This window comes from Balaenoptera physalus (assembly GCF_965194825.1).
Source record: "Balaenoptera physalus genome assembly, chromosome: 1".
In the NCBI taxonomy this organism is placed as follows: domain Eukaryota; kingdom Metazoa; phylum Chordata; class Mammalia; order Artiodactyla; family Balaenopteridae; genus Balaenoptera; species Balaenoptera physalus.
Genome location: NC_138882.1, coordinates 58,754,013 through 58,771,775, shown reverse-complemented (window position 1 = coordinate 58,771,775; position 17,763 = coordinate 58,754,013). Strand labels below are relative to the sequence as shown.

The following is a 17,763-nucleotide window of genomic DNA, read 5'->3' as shown; positions in this document are numbered from 1 at the left end:
ATCAAATTCAGAATAAAATGGCAAAGTCAAAAGTTGGCTGACGAAGACTCTCTACATTTCCAAAAATATTAACATGCTAGATAATAATGTAAAAAATTGAAAAAAATATATGTTGACAATTTCAATATTTTGAAATCAAGAAAGGGGAAATTGCCAGGTTCTAGAAAAAGGAAAACAGAAAAATGGAGTATTAGAGGGAGCTGAAGCCAAGTACATGCTGAAGCCCAATGGCTCACGCGGATACTGGAACTGGAAGCATGTAGTGAGACTGAAGACTAAAAAGCAATGGCTATTGATACAGGAACAGCGAGGATGAATCTCAGAGTATTTCCACTGAGCGAAAGAAGCAACACCGAATAGAATACCTATTGTGTGATTCTATTTATAGAAAACTCTAGAACATGCAAACTAATCTAGAATGACAGCAGATCAGTGGTTGCCTGAGGATGGGGGAATAGGAGAGAGAACTTACAAAGAGGCACAAGGAAACTTTTTTCGGAGATAAATACGTTTGCTGTCCTAACTGTTGTGATGGTTTCACAGGTGTATACATATGTCAAAACTTGTCAAATTGTATACTTTACATATGTAGAGTTCATTGTATGGCAGTTATACTGCATGAAGCTGTTAAAAAACAAACAAACAAAATGAAGATTCAAGCAATTTAAGCATATCCTCCTTCCTATTTTTATTTATGCAATATATTTGTTGAAGGAACTTGGTGGTTTGTCCCGTAGAGTTTCCCACATTCTGGATTTTATTGATTGCAAAAAAAAAAAAAAAATCCTTACCTTTTAGAACTATATAATGAAATATATATTTATCTTTTTTTAATAGGTGAAATCCATGTGAGGGGTAGGGAAGAGGAGATTGGCCATATGGTGATAATTGTTCAAGCTGAATGATTGGCACATGAAGACATTATACTATTCTCTCTACTTTTTATGTGCTTAAACATTTTTTGTAATAAAAAGTTAAAATAAAACAAGTCCCAAGTCTCACCCCAGAGTTACTGAATCTCTTCGGGGTTGAGTATAGAAGTCTGCATTTAAAAAATAAACTCCCAAGGTGATTTTGTTATACATTAATGAGGATCACTGCCCCAGACCAAGAAAAGGACTCTGTTAGTGAAGTGAATTTCAGACTCCTGCCACAAGGCATGGGAATAGTTTTTGGTAGGTGTCCTTTTCATTTCTTATCGAATCACAAAAGTAGTACATCAGCTCTTCTTCTTCAGAGAGATATTTATGGCTCTGCTTGCCTCTTCTACTGCCGAGAAAATTTTCTGATCCTTATATACATATTGTTTGATTTTGTTCTTATTCAGTCTTAAAAGGGTGATTATAATATTGGTTTGATTTATCATATAGGCTTAGTATGATTTGCCTGAATTACTCTGAATTTCAGCCCTGCATAGAACTGTGAAATATAAAAATTTGTCTTCTATATCTGTAGTTAATTCTATTACATCTTTGCTGTCTCTGTGATTCCTTCCTTCCTCAGGTTCCCATTGTCTCTTTTTCTATCTTCCCACTAGTAAAAAAACCATATGATAAACTCATTTATACAAGATTACTGATTAGAGTCATGAAGTGCTCTTCTCAGGGTAAGTTGATTTAAATAGGGCATAGGACTGAAGTCAAAGTTTTAAAAAAAGTATAGTGAAGGATTCTAAGGCATAAGTTAACCTAGTCAGGGAAGGATTTGGGGGTGATGGTGGTGAAGTTCCTTTCAAGATCCTGTAAAATTTTATCACGTAGGTTGTTACCTATTCATCCCATTGGAAGTGTATCCTTAAAGAGTCAAATAATGCAACTACAGCCTTTTCTTCTGTAACATGCATGGAAAATTTAGCTTTGGCTGCAAGTAATAAAGAGCCAACTTCAAACTTTCTTAAGTAGCTAAGAAAATTTGTTGGCTCAGGGAAGTTACTAAATCCAGAGGAAGGTGGTAGGTTTCAATCTGGGTTCAAGCTCTTGCACCATGTGTCAGCTTTAACCGCAGGCTGGCTTCCCTCATGGTAGCAAAGTGGCTACAATAACTGTGGGACTCACATGCATCTATCACACCAGGCAGAGAGAGAGAGAGAGAGAGAGAGAGAGACAGAGAGACAGAGACAGAGACAGAGACAGAGACAGAGAGAGGACTTTTCTTCTCCCAACAAACACAAGATCTGGCCTTCCTTATGACTGGACCAATTTAGACTTGTGTTAGTGTCTATCACTGACAGAGTCAGGTGAGGACCTGATTAGGCTGATTATGTACCTCAGTTAGGGTCTACACTTGGATCTGGAGCTGGGCCTGTTCCCATTCAAATCATTAGCTAACTTACAATTGCAGAGGGGTGGAAATGCACACTTGGGTGGGAGTCAACCAATAGTGCTCATTATAAATGCAATATGATAATATTCCACTCCATTAAATACCATAGTTTAAACTCTTCCATTTTTGTTCAACGTTGAACTTGTTTCCAGTTTCTGATACAGTATTATGATATTTTAAATTTGGAATTGCAGACCCACATGAAGGAAACAGAGCAATGTAAGGTACAATAAGGAATGTAAAGACTCTGGAAAAGAGACAAATCATGTCCTGTAGCTTACTGTCCTCATGTGAAAATGTAAGCCCACTGTTTCCAAATCTTCCACTTTTTAAAAAGAACCCCGAAAAGCATGTGAAATCTTCTGGCTTTTAACTGTGGCTAATTTTTTAAGCACCATGCAGGCCAAGCAAAATGCATTTGTGGGTTAGATCTGGACCTAGGCCACCAGTTTCTGTCATGTTATGAATCATGTTAGAACATTTTATAACACCTCCCCTCAAAGTAAGAGCTTCAGTCCTTTCATGGACCAGGGCTGCTAGTGTATGCTTAGTACTAAGAAAGTCATAGTGGGGAGAGAAGTGAGCATCACACATTATAGGAAGAATGCTTTGTTATTAGTTCTTTGGCATGTACTTAGAACTGTTTTTCTGGTAGTGAGGATGAGTTTGTACCAAATCACCTTCACTGTCTCTTATCTAGGTTCTCTTGTGACTTGTCTCTTATCTAGGTTCTCTTGTGACATCTCTTATCCAAGTTCTATTGTGAGGAACAGCTCGGTTTTACAGAATGACCCCTGGTGATTAGAGGTGTAACATGTGGCCATGGGACAGAGTTCTTTTCCTTGTAGCAAGCTGGCACATCAATGATCCTATAACAGTGACTTGGCTGTTATGCTCCACTTTAATAGGAGAATTAACTGGCAACAGCCAATGGTGGACACTGTTATTGCTGCCGAAGGCATATGGTCATGAATTTGGGAACACTAAACTTATTTGGGACTTGTGATTTAAAACTTTTATTTCCTTTTTCGGGGGCTGTTTCTTATTGAATGCAGATAATTATCACAGTGTTGCCATTTTTGTCAGAAAGCTTTTTTCAGGTTAGCAGATACCAGAAGGCAGAAACTGTCTTTTTCATCTATTGACTTTCTTATGGTGTTCAGTGTAACTTTACTAGTATTTCGTTTAGTAGAGGCTAAGTACATAGTTGTTGGCTTATTTATTAATAGATACAGATGTTTTGAGTTATATTTAACTTTATTAAATATCAAAAGACCAGCACTTATTGGGTCAGGCCCAGAGCTAGGTAGTCTCTTGGGTTACAGAGCTTAAAGAAGCCCAGCAGGTAGGGGAAACACAAAACATTTGCAATACTCTTAATATGTCCCAGCATCTATAAACATTTAAATTAGGAAAAAGGCGTGGTGGGGGGCACAGTGTGTGTGTGTGCGTGTGTGTGTAGAACTTGAGAGGGCTCTTTGGACGAATGTCTTATTTCTCAGGTAGCTTTTGGATCTAGGTGGGGAAATGAGTGCAGGGGAATTGAGGTAGGACAGAGGGAGAATTTTAAAGAAGTCACTCTAGAGCAGAAATCATTGGACATACACTTAACTCTTGCTGCAATATATTCACTTATTCATACAATAACATTTATGGAGTACTTTCTATGAGTCAGACACTATGCTAGGCATGGTGGAAGATAAAAATGAAGCAGGGCCTCAAAGATTCTCTAGTGGGATAAAGTATTGCACAGATTTACCCAGGTAAGGCTGAATATATTGGGCGCCACAAACCTATAGAAACAACGTGCTAAGGAAATTCAGAAAATTTCCTGGTCATTTTTGCCTGCAGTATCTGGGAAGGAGGATATCCACAGTTGACGGATCAGTACAATATTAGTAGATGAAAGAGTTAGCTTATTTTATCTCTACTAGTTTGTGCCCCCAAATTTATGACCCCAGAGGATAAAAAGGTGCAAATGAGGGTACGTTTTCTTCATAAATACATAATAGTGCTTCCTGTTCATTCCACGCAGGTTATTTTCCTCTTCAATCTCCCCTGAGTCTCACACAACGAACTGGCAAGGGAGCACTTCGTAAGTACACAAGACACCTTGAAAGAGGCACAGAAAATAGTAACTGGCGAGAAAAGTTAGTATTCTTTAAAAGGTGACTTCCCTGAGGGTTACCGGGCATTATTAAGAATGAAAATATATGTAAGCCAGGTTTATGAGCAAGAACACAATCGCCCCAAACTCAGAATCATCTAAGAGCTCGGTAACCGCCGGGCAGGGCTTCAGCCCAACTCGCTCGGGGCTCGGGGACGGCCTCAGCTAGCCCGCGCGGGCTGGCTCACGGCGCGGTTACCCTCCGGGAGGTTCTGAAGCGCCACGAGCGCCTCTAGCCCCTTCGCGGGTCCCTACTCGTAACAAGCCAGGTCGGCCGGGTCTCCACTCGCGGGCCCTAACCCAACCACGGCCAGGTGGGGACGTGTACGCGCGTGCGCGCCCTCCACCCAGGGCAGAGAAGGCGCCTCCGCCCTCAGGAGCGCGCACGCCGCGCCGAGGGGCCCGGACGCGCGCGCTCCCGATTCGCCACCGCCTCCTACTCCTCCTCCTCCCCGGCCCGCCCCCTCCCTCGCCTCTTCCTGCCGGGCGGCCCTCCTCCCCTCCCCTCTCCGCTCCCTCCGCCCTGCTCCCTCCGCCCTCCCAGGGCTCTGGCGGCGGCAGAGTGAACGGGACGGGCCCGGTCGCAGAGCGCGGGGCGGCGGGTGGGACCCGGGCGCCTGGCAGAGTTGTTCCGGCCCTGCCCGCGGAGACGTGAGGAGGTGAGGCGAGGGCGGCCTCCGAGGGGCCGGCGGGCAGACAAGAGACTGGGAGCCGGGCTGGGGGTGCTGGCGCCGGGGCAAGCCGGGGAGGGTAGCGGTGGGGGCCAGGCCCGGCACGGGATGCGAGAGGACCTCGGGAGGAAGGCTCGGGGAGGGTTCGGGACTGTCGGTGGCTTCCCGGACACCGCGGTTCTCCCGGGCGGCGGCTCTTCGCGGCCCGGGCGGGCCGGCGGTCGGGGTCGGCGCCCCTCACCTGGGGGCGGGGTTGGTGACTTGGGAGCTCGTTTCCAGCTGTGTCCTCCTGACATCGCAGCCGCCTCCGCCGCTGCCGCCCGCTGCTGCGCCGTGGCTGCTGCCGGGTTCGCAGTCCCAGCGGCCCCACGTCCGGGGGGCGTGTGGTTAGGTTATTTTCTTACCCACATTCAGGCATCTGTTCGTGACCGCGTCTTGCCCTCGCGCTCCCCCTGTCTCCGCCCGGGTCTTTGCTCCTCTTCTGCTGTTGATGCTTGTGGTTTTGCTGGATGGGTTAGGCTGCGTCCTGGGCACATCTCTACTTGCAAGAAATGCCCCGCTTCAAAGTTGACCGCCTGGCCATGCCAAACAACCCCCGTCCAGGTTGTGGGTGCTCAGTGTCCTGATAACTGAGTCAAAGTTTCTGAGACTGGGCTGGTAGTTTGCACTGGTCGCCAACGGTGCAGGACTGGGCAGTGCGTCAGCATGTGGAAAGGGGACACTGGCCAGCGGGAGGTGTCCGGGCGCTAGGAGACTGGACCGACCGGGTTTGTTTCTGATCCAGGGCAGTGTGTCCAGGTGCTTCTGTATTCTCCTTATACTTCTCAGAATCATCCTAGAAAATGTACCAGAATTCACCTGGTCACTTGCAGAACTGAGGGTTTCATGTAAGTGATAAGAATTGTCAACCTCATTATGCTAACGGTAAGGAGAACTTTTGCTTGCCGGACAGATTTCAGCGCTGACTGGAAACTGATTTCAGGGTCTGCATTTTTGGTACAGGAAGGTTTAGGGATTTTTAAAAATACATTTAAATTATCTTGTACATGGTGGGAGGTAAGTAGTTGCTTCTTAACGATTCTGACAACACGATATCGTGAAAACCTTCTGACTTTTCTCATAATAGTGTTTATATGTGGCTTCTGCTGCACTTCTGTAGAATATCCAGTAGTATGATGTCAGAAGATACAAACATGAAGTTTGCTTGTGGTCAAATTGGAAGTGGATTTTGTGCATGGAAAATATTGGTCCACAAGTTGCTCCTACTGGAAAACTGGCCTGTGATTCGTTATCTCAACAAAGTTCCATTTGAAACTGACAACGAAATTACAAAGGAGAAAGACCAGATGAATTTAATGTATGCATTATCTTCAAATTGTATTAAATGCTTGCTTGGTTGGGGAGTTAGTTGAGACTGAGTTAGACTGATGTCTCTCTTAAATCAGGTCAAAATGTGCCCTCGTATTATGTATTAACAAGTCATCTGGAGAGAAGTGGATGTAGTCTTTATAGGTGAATGTACTATATAGCCTACATTGTATTCTAGAAAGCTGGAAACAAGGTAGTAGGTCCCAGTACACTGGGACATGTAGTGAATATACCAGCCAACTTAAAAAGGTGTAACTGTCAGTGTATGACTTTTTTTTTGGCCTGAGTTATTTGATGGGAATTTTTATACATTACAATTGTGATGTTCTGAGAATTTTTGTTCTTTTGCGAATTGTTTCATGATTCAGACCATTTTCTTTTCACTCTAGTAGTTTTTATGGTGTTTTTTAATTTGAATAACAGAATTTTATTGAGTATGTGAAACAGAAGTTTTTATGTTTATCAGCTCACCAATTCTAAATTAGTGACTTCTAAAAACTTATAATTAAAATTTTCTTTGCCTTAACCCAAAGTTGAACTCGTTCAATTACTGTATATTTATTTGAACTCAGATGATACAGCATTAAAGCTGATAGTCCTTTTATCCATTCTTTTGGAGTAGTCAAAAGAAGGAATTCTCTTGTGCCAAGTAAAAATATTATGAGTCGGAGATAGCCGGGTTTCTAGAGATTAGCTTTGAAGAGAGTAGTAGCTAAGTAGCAAAACTTTCTTGTATTGAGGGTGTAGAACTGGGTCTGCATTCTAGCCTACTATTGCCTTGAAGTGGTGTAGGGATGATTATGGATGGACAGAGGGTGTTTGGAGAATGACATAGATACTGTAGGCCATGGGATTGCCAGGCACAGAGGTTTTTTGCTATGTCTCACAAGTTTTAATGAGTTGCTACATGTGTATAGCTCTTGCTTTACATAAATAGGTCAGCCGGTGGGTCTGAGCATGACCAGCAGCCCAAGGCTATTCCAGCCTCTGGTACTGCAAGGACAGCTCTGGAATTTCTTATACAGATAGTCTTATGAGCATTTGGCACCACAGATAGTGGAGGCAAAGAAAATCGAGCCTTGAGCCTGAGTTACGGTAAAACATACTCAGTTCTTTTTTTTAAATTTAAAATATTTATTTATTTATTTATTTGGTTGTGCCAGGTCTTAGTTGCGGCTTGCGGGCTCCTTAGTTGTGGCATGCGAACTCTTAGTTGCGGCATGCGTGTGGGATCTAGTTCCCTGGCCAGGGATGGAACCTGAGCCCCCTGCATTGGGAGTGCAGAGTCTTACCCACTGGACCACCAGGGAAGTCCCAAAACATACTCAGTTTTTAAGGAGAGGTTTAATATTGTGAGCATGGGGAAAGACATTGCTTGCCCTGACTCTTGGCTTTTCAGAGTGGTTAATAATTTTCACTTTATGGTCAATATTTGAAATTAGGTGTAAGTACCTGACTATCAGTGGACCCTAATAAGAAATAGTTAATGGAATTAAGCAGAACTTGTATCTCAACATTCTCTTTTTCATACTTCTTTTACTTTCCATATTGCACTCATTCAACAGATAGGATGCCATACTTGAGTATTGCAAGTTTGTCTTCTTGCTGACTTCTTTTTGTCATCTTTTGGTGTTTTTTGGTGTAATTTTTGGGATTTTCCTGGGAAACTTATAGGCATATATTCAGTTGATTTGGAGTTAGATTTGGGCTAAGATTATTAGCCCACTTGAAATTCTGAGCCTTCTTGTTTTCTAAATAACCTTAAAAATAGAAAACACAATTCTTTATAAACACTCATGAAAAATCTGGCTACAGACTGTGTTGTTGTGATAGACATAGTACAGCCAAAAATATATTCAAGAAACTTCCCTTCTCACCCAGTTTAGTAAGCTTAAATAAGAAGAAAATAAAGTATTTTTTTCAATAAAAGCCTAGTTTTCCCAGAATATCAAGTCTAACAACTGTTTGCTGTACTATTTTCCCCCTTGCCTCTTCTAAGTTCAACAAGTACTACATGTCTCTAGTCCATGGCAAAAACTTAATTTTAGTAGTAGGGCATTCTCAGTGCAGGCTTGTGCTGGAGAATTTGACAGGGAAACACCAGGTATGGAAATTTACTTTTTTTACAGCACTGGTTTTCTCTGTACCCAGGTTCTTAGTGGAGTAGGGGAATGGACACATATCACAATTACATGGACCTTTTTTCATACTATATTTCCTTTTCCTCTCCTCCTCTTTCTCCTAACCCTTTGCTAAAAGAGCCGTTGCTACTAGTAGGGTGTTGTAGCCCTCGGTTGTAACTGAACAAAGGCTGAGAACCTTGCCCTTTTGCTAATACTTCCTAAGCCAAATTTCCACTCCCTGTAATTTGCCTTCTGGCGGTATCAATAGGCACCTCTGTTACTCTCATTTTTGAAGAGACGTATCAATTTTGGTGGTGAAGAGATTACATATGTAACCAAGAGTGAGATTTATTGCATTGTGTAGCATACATGGAAGAGAGACTAGGAGATTGCTTAGCTGAACATTTATGAACTGTTTTGACTGTGGCTCACAGTAAGAAATACATCTTACACCCTGATTCAACACACACACACACACACACACACACACACACACACACACACAGTTGAAAGAAAAGTTAGGTGAAATAATACTTATCTTTTCAGGACCTTGCTGGGGCTGGCTCATCAGTTGGCTTGTAAGAGCAATTGTGCCTCTCTTCCCACCGAACTCCATGTGTAGCTTGAAATTGGCCCTGGTGGGAGTATTTACACCAGGGACACCTGCAAATGTTACAGTTCGGAGCTTTTCTCTCTCCTCTGGATAGCCAGTTAAACATTTACAGCATACCGCAGCACTGCCTACAACACACTTTGGTATTTTCTATTTCATTTTATTAAAAAATGCTGGGTTTTGACACCCAAATTGATTTTACAGCCAGATAATGGGTAACAGTTTATAGTTAAAAACTGGTTTAGTTCACCCTCTTCACTTTGTGGATGAACACACTAAAAGATTGAAGTTCAAGGTCACATAGCTAGTCATTAGCAAAGCCAGGTCTGGGGACTCCTAATCTGGAGTTGTTTCTAGTGGACTTATCTCTTTTCCTAACCCAAGCCATTCATGTAGCTCAATTAGAGTGTTTAATATATGTAAGACATTGTGTTAAGCAGTTTGAATAGAGATGAATAAGGCATGAACCTTGACCCTGAGGCATTATGCTTATGTGGGGGATTAAATATGGAAACAAAGATAATGTAAGGCAGAAAGTAATGTGTGCTAAAGAGATAAAGATAAGGCAGTACAAGTTAGAGAGAGGAGGGAGAGATTACTTTTAGTTGTAAGGATATGGGAAGAGGTGACATTTAAACCATGCTTTGAAGAATGGGTAGGATTTGGACATGTGGAAATAGGACAAATAGTATATAGAGAAAGGCCTTTCTGGGCCAGAGGCCAGGGCGATCAAAGGTATGGAGGGAAAGAGCTAGGCAAGAAAGAGTCAGTACCAGATGGTGAAGAGCCTTGAAGGCCAGTTTTCCTTTCTGCTTTTCAACTCGTCTTTCATTTTTGTCTCTGGAGTCATCTAGTACTTCTTAACGTTAAATAAGCTTTGTATGCTGTGCCCCTGATTAGACTATGACCCAGAGAACACTTAAGTATTCTTAGAGTAAAAGCTGAGGGAAAAATTATTAGTGTAAGAGAAACAACCTTGAGTTTATCAATCCTAAAACTGTTGGAAAGAAAGGGAAAATATTTTCTTTGTAAGGAGATGCCATTATTTTTTGTTTGGCCAAATAGACAGCATCAAATTGGCTGTAGCAGTACAGGAAGTCTTTTCAAAGCGTCTTTAAAAATGTGCTTTCTAAATGACTGGATCTTAATTTTTGGAGGCAGGTTTGGTTTAGGCAGAAAGGCAGTTTATACAGATCCACAGCTGAGCTGACTGCTTTTCACAATTTAGGGCAGCAAAGCAGGGTATTTCATACTATAGCCAGTTGTGAAGGATAGATTTTTTACTCAAAGAAGTTCCTTTGATTTCAGCATTTATGTCTTTGACAGCCTGTATGACTGGAGATGTTTTGAAGTCTTGGATGGAGCTTGCTGTGTTCCACAGGGGAATTAGGTGGCTAGAAATGAAGGCAAATGACAGTAAGTTGTGTCTGTTAATCAAATTGAAGCTCTGGTGGTAGTTCTCAAGGTTTTCTGTCTGTTGATGATTTCATACTCACTGCTTCTAATTAAAATGATGCACACTCAATTTGAAGAAGCTTTACTTCTCTTTGACCTACCAGTTCTATAAAGCTAAAAGCCCTTTTTGAATGTTGCCCAGGTAACAACACATACAGACTGTTAAAAGTGTGTGGAAAATTTTGGTAATCTTGGTAATGAAGTTGCTATAGTAAAAAACTGCTTGGTTGGTAAAAAGCTGGGCTACTTCTGGATGGTTGACAAGGAATTTTTGGGATGAGCTTTGGTTCCAAAATAAATGTGAATTATGTCTTTGCCATACTGTTTTCCTCATTTATTTAAGCTTCTGATATGTAAAGTATATTGTCCTGTTACTTTAGGTTTTAGCAGTTTCATATGAACCTCTCCACAAAATAGCACACCCCAAATAGCATGATAAGAGTTTAGATGCAGCATGCTTCAGATACTTCGCACCATTTGAATGGTGTAGCTAATCATGTCAGCACAGAGGTGGGTTTTTTTTTTTTTTTTTTGAAGATGTGTTAGGTTTTACAAATTGAGTTTATTAAAATTCTTCCAAATTTTCTACCATCATTTTTTTGTGATACAAAGTGTGATGTTGATGTCCTTAATTTAAACTATGCAAACATTTTTCTAAAGATATACACATGCACATGGATGTGTGTGTTTATATGTACGTATAACACACACCCCACCCACTAGCTGTTGGAATTTATGACGAAAACACACTCTACCTGGTAAATGACTAAAAATAAGTGGTCTGGCTCTTTGAAGACTATCTTTCAAGTCACAAATATGAAAGTAATGCAAACCCAAAGGGATTTTTTGAATGCCACATTTCCAGAAAAGTAGCACATTTTAAAAGGCAAGTGTAGAATTCATTCATGTACCAGTGAAGGATTTCTCAACCTCTCCCTTACCCTGTGTATTATGTACACCCATGTTCTTCCCTCATTATCAGCAGTAGGCAAAATTACAGGAGTTTAAAAATCAAACTTCACCAGAGGGGATGCAAATAACAAACACTATTTTTAGTAAAAATACAAACTTGTGGTTTTCAGTTTTGGAGGTTTAAGAGACATGTAACACTAGTTTTTGATAAACAATGTAGAGTATTTTTTCTGTGCTTCAAGATGTACTTTGTCATTTTTGAGTCCCCTTGCTAGGAGCATGGTATAAATGCAAATGGTTGTTAGAGTGGATATTAGGTATTTCCTTGAATAGTTTCTCTTTAGTAGATTTATCTTGGTATGACACTTTGAATGAATTATATTTTAGTTTAGTGAAAAGTCAACCATTGACAGGAGCCTATACATATACTGGCAGACAGTATGGTTTCTTAGGTTGTTTTTTATAGTAATTTTGTTGTCTCAGCAGCTAATAGCCATCAGACTGTATTCATTTATTATTTTATTTCCACAAAGATCTTCTCTCATGGACTGTATTCTTTCATTTAAAATCTTTGTCTCATATTTTGCCCTGCTGTTAGTGGTCAAATTTGGAACAATATTTTGATTTGACTTTGTCCTAGTCTTCCTATGCAAAGATGTATTACTGCCTATCAAGTTGGTACTAAATTGTAATTCAGTTAATGTCTTCTTTCCTCCATCCATTTTTTCCTCTCAATATTCTAGAATTGATTCCAACACTAACCCAAGCTTCCTGGTTAACATTAATGTGAAAAGTGAGATTAGATGTTATTATTTAAATCCTAGGACCACCTGTTTGCCAGTAGTAGTGAACCTATAAAATTTTTATGCATGAGTTAGGCAGCTTAATTTTTCACTAATGAGTCTAGGCCTCTAATTATGTATTTATTTTATTTTATTTGGCTGCGTCGGGTCTTAGTTGCGGCACATGGGATCTTCGTTGTGGCATGTGGGATCTTTCGTTGTGGTGCGCGGGCTCAGTAGTTGTGGCACACGGGCTTAGTTGTCCTGCGGCACGTGGGATCTTAGTTCCCCAACCAGGGATTGAACCCGCGACCCCTGCATTGGAAGGTAGATTCTTAACCATTGGACCACCAGGGAAGTCCCCTATTTTATTTAATTTTCAAATTGAAGTATAGTTGATTTAAAAAGTGCTAGTTTCAGGTATACAGCAAAGTGATTCAGTTATACATATGTATATGTATATGCATATATATATATATATTCTTTTTCAGATTCTTTTCATTATAGATTATTACATGATATTGAATATAGTTCCCTGTGCTATATAGTAGGTCCTTGTTGTTTATCTATTTTATATATAGTAGTGTGTATATGTTAATCCCAAACTCCCAATTTATCCCTCCTCCCCCCCTCCCTTTTCCCCTTGGTAACCATAAGTTTGTTTTCCATGTCTGTGAGTCTATTTCTGTTTTGTAAATAAGTTCATTTTTATCACTTTTTAGATTCCACATATTAGTGATATCATATGATATTTGTCTTTCTCTGTCTGGTTTACTTCACTTAGTATGATAATCTTTAGGTCCATCCATGTTGGTGCAGATGGCATTATTTCATTCTTTTTTATGGCTGAGTAATATTCCATTGTGTATATATACCACATTTTCTTTATCCATTCACCTGTCAGTGGACACTTAGTTTGCTTCCATGTCTTGGCTATTGTAAATAGTGCTGCTATGAACAATGGGGTGTTCTAATTTTTAAAAATTCTGACATGTGTTTTATATTTCTTGTCAATTTTGTCAATAGTTTTGATAGATGAAACAGGTTTCTCCTGTTGCACTTGGTTTCACAAACAATAAAATAGCAATTTCTACCATTTGAAAATATCAGGTAAAAGTTTTAAAAGATAATCTAACTATAGTAGGTTAGAGAAACCAGTTCGTTTAGCAATTAATATGATACTTCTCATTTTGTTTGTAAATTTCATTATGTTTGCATGCTAGATGTAGTAGAACTTTATTATGCTCCACTGAGAATTTACTTTTCTAGATAGAGAACTCTAGCAATTTTTGTACTTGTGAGAATTTCATTTGGAAGAGGAGCATGATAATAGTAGATTTTAGAAACTTTGGTTGGCCAAAGGGAATGGAAAAAAAAATCAACTTTAAGCTGCAAATATAACTAAAAACATTTTTTGGTTTTGTGGAAGACAAGGTGGATAGAACGTAAGACCTTAGTTCTTGATCTAGTGCTGCTATGAGATTCTGAGAGCGTAAGTGATTTGCCACAGTTTTTTTCTCTTTGCATAATAATAATAATAAACTAACATTATTGAGTGTTTAATGGGTTAGTTATTATATTAGATAATATGCATTATCTAGTTAATTTTTGCAATAACTATCTAAGGTAGGAACTATTATAATGTCATTCCCAGTTTGCAGATGAGGGAACAGGCTTAGAGAAAGTAACTTATGATCACACAGCTCATAAGAGGCAGGTCTCTTGCTTCTAAATTTGCCTCATAGTGACTCTCAACTACTACTCTGTATTGATGATTCATTAAATGGGGTTGATGATATTTGCCTTGCCTATTTCATAGGGTGGTTATGAGGACCAAAAAGGTAAGGTTTACAAAGGAACACCTATAAACGTGCCTGGTGTTTTCATTTTACTGGATGATTTTTGAGAAGCCAAAGAAGTCATTGAAATAGATAAGCATGTATATTACTTTTAATCACTAAAATAAGTCAAACCATAAAATAAAATAAGTAGAGCAAAATAAAATGGATCTTGAAAGGCTGCTATCTGCAAGGCAGAAGACATGTTTTGTGTGGGTCCAGAGGATTGGCGAGGGAAAGACGAAGGGAAGCAGAAATGTAGGGTGTATTGAATGAAAAGTGGATTGGATGCTCTCTACCAACCTGAACTCTTTCTGCAATGAGGAGGAGTATATAAATGACATTAGATGACCTCTGAGAGCCTTCCAACATCAAGATTTATGGCTGTTTGTAATGGGTGATTTTTATTTTAACACCTCAAAATAGCTAGATACACCCAAAAAACTTTTATTTTAGCTTGGATAATTAACAATCACCATTCCTTAAATGTCAGGTTTTTTTTGAACTTAGGGTGGGAAAAAAGTATATGGTTGCCTGGGAAAAATATAGTTACGTATTTTGCTTTCTTCCCCCCAAGATAAACAGATTTTTTTTTTGAGGGTGCAGTGGGTAAAACAGCTTAATAGTATGTTGTCACATGCTTGTGCTTAATACTTTTCTTGTGATTTTCCCTCAAGTTTATATTTCCTAAGTGTGTATTTTTTAAAAATATTTATTTATTTATTTATTTTTGACTGTGTTGGGTCTTCGTTTCTATGCGAGGGCTTTCTCTAGTTGAGGGAAGCGGGGGCCACTCTTCATCGCGGTGCACGGGCCTCTCACTATCGTGCCCTCTCTTTATGTGGAGCACAGGCTCCAGACGTGCAGGCTCAGTAGTTGTGGCTCACGGACCTAGTTGCTCCGCGGCATGTGGGATCTTCCCAGACCAGGGCTCGAACCCGTGTTCCCTGCATTGGCAGGCAGATTCTCTACCGCTGCGCCACCAGGGAAGCCCCCTAAGTGTGTATTTTCAGAAGAAAGTTAATATCATTATGAGTATGAAAGTTCGTTTTTATTGTATGGAGTGTTATGGTTTTATGGCTCTTTATACCGTTGGTTTCATTCTCTGACACTGTTTCATTCAGCAAGCATTTATAAGGCAGAGAATGGGTTCAGTGCTAGAGAAGGAGAGATAAGAGACTGTTAAGGAGCTGACAGTCATACTGGAGAAACATGCAAATGCAGTGGTGTGTAGCAAGGATGGGGCAGCTTAGGATATGTCTTACAGAAAGCTTCAGAAGGTTATGTAACCTGGTCTGGGGTTTCAGGTAGGGTTGCTTGGAATATCTGAGTTGAGTTTAAAGAAAGCAAGAGAGACATCTTAGATAGAGGTATGAAAATTTGAAGTTATAACTCTTCACTTATGTAGACCGAGTGGCAGCTCCTCATCTCTCTGAAACATGCAAAAACCCCAAAGTAGATATCATTTTTATAAGTAGTTACTTATAAATAAAGCTCTCACTGAGAACTTATTTTTATTTTATACATGATGCTTGTGGTTTCTAAGGTAATAGATTAAAAGGAATAATTTAGAATTGAAATGTTGTCATAAATATACATAATGATAATAACAGCGAGATTGCTGACATGATAGCAGCAAAGAAGTAGGAAAAACTAAAAACTGTAGATAGTAAAGGAAAACAGCCTTGCGCACCTACTTAGCTTTGGGTATCAATTGTGTTTTTAATAGTATAGAATAATAATGAAAGTTTGTCATGTTCTCTCTTGCAAGAAAAGGTTAAATATATGGTCTGTATAAATTTACAGGGGCATTAAAGTTTTTTCTTAAAAAGATTTTTTAATATGAAATAGTATGAAAACCAGAGGGTAAACTCTTAGTTCAGTTATCAAATTGTTTATCCTGAATGATTGATTTCCAAAGGGCGTTGAATAACCTTAGATTTAATTTTCTTCTTGTATATGATACATAGACCTGCGTATTTTATGAGATACTAGACATAGTTCAGCACATTCTTTGCTATATAACATTGGCTAAAATTATGTGCTTGTATAAAATATCAAACTTAGGGTTCTTGACCATTTGGGTATCAGGTATTTTTAGAGAGTGTGGACCAGATTGTCTTTCTGTTCTGGATGGCTTATAGTTGTGGTCTCTCTCAGCCTAGATGTCATCATCTTGAAAACCTTCACTGAGACTACAGACTCTGTTAGTAATCTCTCATCTGTGCTTTTGGAGCATCCTATTTTCCCCCCTGTTGTGATACTAATAAACATTGCATTGTAGCTTGTCCGTTTCTGCTTTAGACTATAGGCTTTTCGAGAAACGCAAAAAAACAGAAACTACTTTGTTTAGGGCTCTGGAATTGGTCTCTCCTTGGTTTGAATCTTGGCTTTGTGTGGCATTGGGGATGATATCTGTAAAGTGGGGATAATCTTAACTGCAGAGAGTTATTTATCTTGAATAAGTTAATGAATGTAGAGGAGACATAACACAGTTCCTGGCACATTGTTTAGTTCTCATAAATGTTTCCTCCTCCTTTCTTTCTTTCTTGTTGTGTCTGGCACTTAGTAGGACTTTCAATAATACTTTTAAAATGGTTTCGTAAACTGTGTTAGAGCTGAATTGGATCTATGTATCATTAACCTTATTAAATGAAAATTTCTTAAAATGAATAATAATGAGTATATAAAAATGCAGTCTTTGCGCTAGATGTCAGCAAATCATGTAGTCTCCAAATTAGATTATCAGCATGAAAAAACTTTCTCCAGGCCTTCTCAGGCTTATAATTGTTGTGAGGCAGTGGGTTTAAAGTAGGTGGAAAAGATTGTGGAGTTCCTTTTTCTGGATTTGCTGCTTTCTGACCTTGTTCACTTGTGTTGGTGGCTCTGCCTCTTATTGCCATCATCTTGGCCTTTTTATGATGGAGTGGTCATTGATCTGTTTCTTGGGAAGGAAAGAACCCTGAACCTGATAGACTAATTAACTGTGTGACCTTGGGTAAGTAACCTTACTTCTGGGTTTATATATCTGTATAATGAAAGTAATAATACCTCAAGACTCTGTGAAAGTCAAGAAATAGGTGCCTGGTTATAGAAGATGCTCCATAGATGGTACGTATTCTTAGGACTTTTACCAAGCCAGAATCCTCAGTATTCCTTCTGTATTAGTAACTTTATTTGACAGCAGCAACCAAGAAATGGGGTGAGGGAGAACTGGATGACCTGGGGAATGATGGCAGAGATTTTGCACCAGCACTCGTGACCTCAGATGGGAGACACAGATGCGGAGGGCCTGTAGCTTTATGTGAAGGAGGACGGGTGGAACCAGATTGGATCAGATATGGCATAACATCTATAGTCTGGCTCAAAACCTCATAAACTGGTTGGGTGGTTTTTAATTTAATTAAATTTTAAAAGTTTTATTTATTTTTTAGTTATTAAAATGCTGACAGTACTAAACTACTTACTTGATTACAGAATGATTTTTCAGTGAGCTGGGTACAACTTATTCA

At 39.6% G+C, this 17,763-nt stretch overlaps 1 protein-coding gene across 15 annotated transcripts in view; it reads left to right on the top strand.

The window, feature by feature from the left end:
- The window catches only part of RABGAP1L (RAB GTPase activating protein 1 like), a 786,837-nt gene that overhangs the window by 108,325 nt on the left and 660,749 nt on the right, over positions 1-17,763 (top strand). For 10 of the 15 annotated variants that reach the window (XR_014256708.1, XR_014256709.1, XR_014256710.1 and 7 more), the window contains exons 1-2: positions 4,987-5,148; positions 10,591-10,680. The exons of 1 other annotated variant lie outside the window; for it this stretch is intronic. Coding sequence is in view for 3 of the 14 variants with exons in the window: in XM_082437232.1 (XP_082293358.1) it covers positions 10,675-10,680 (6 nt within the window). In the remaining 11 variants the exon portion in view is untranslated. Of the gene's footprint in view, positions 1-4,986; positions 5,149-10,590; positions 10,681-17,763 lie in introns of those variants that run through there. 4 more of the 15 variants (XM_082437220.1, XM_082437221.1, XM_082437234.1 and 1 more) reach the window with 4 other exon arrangements.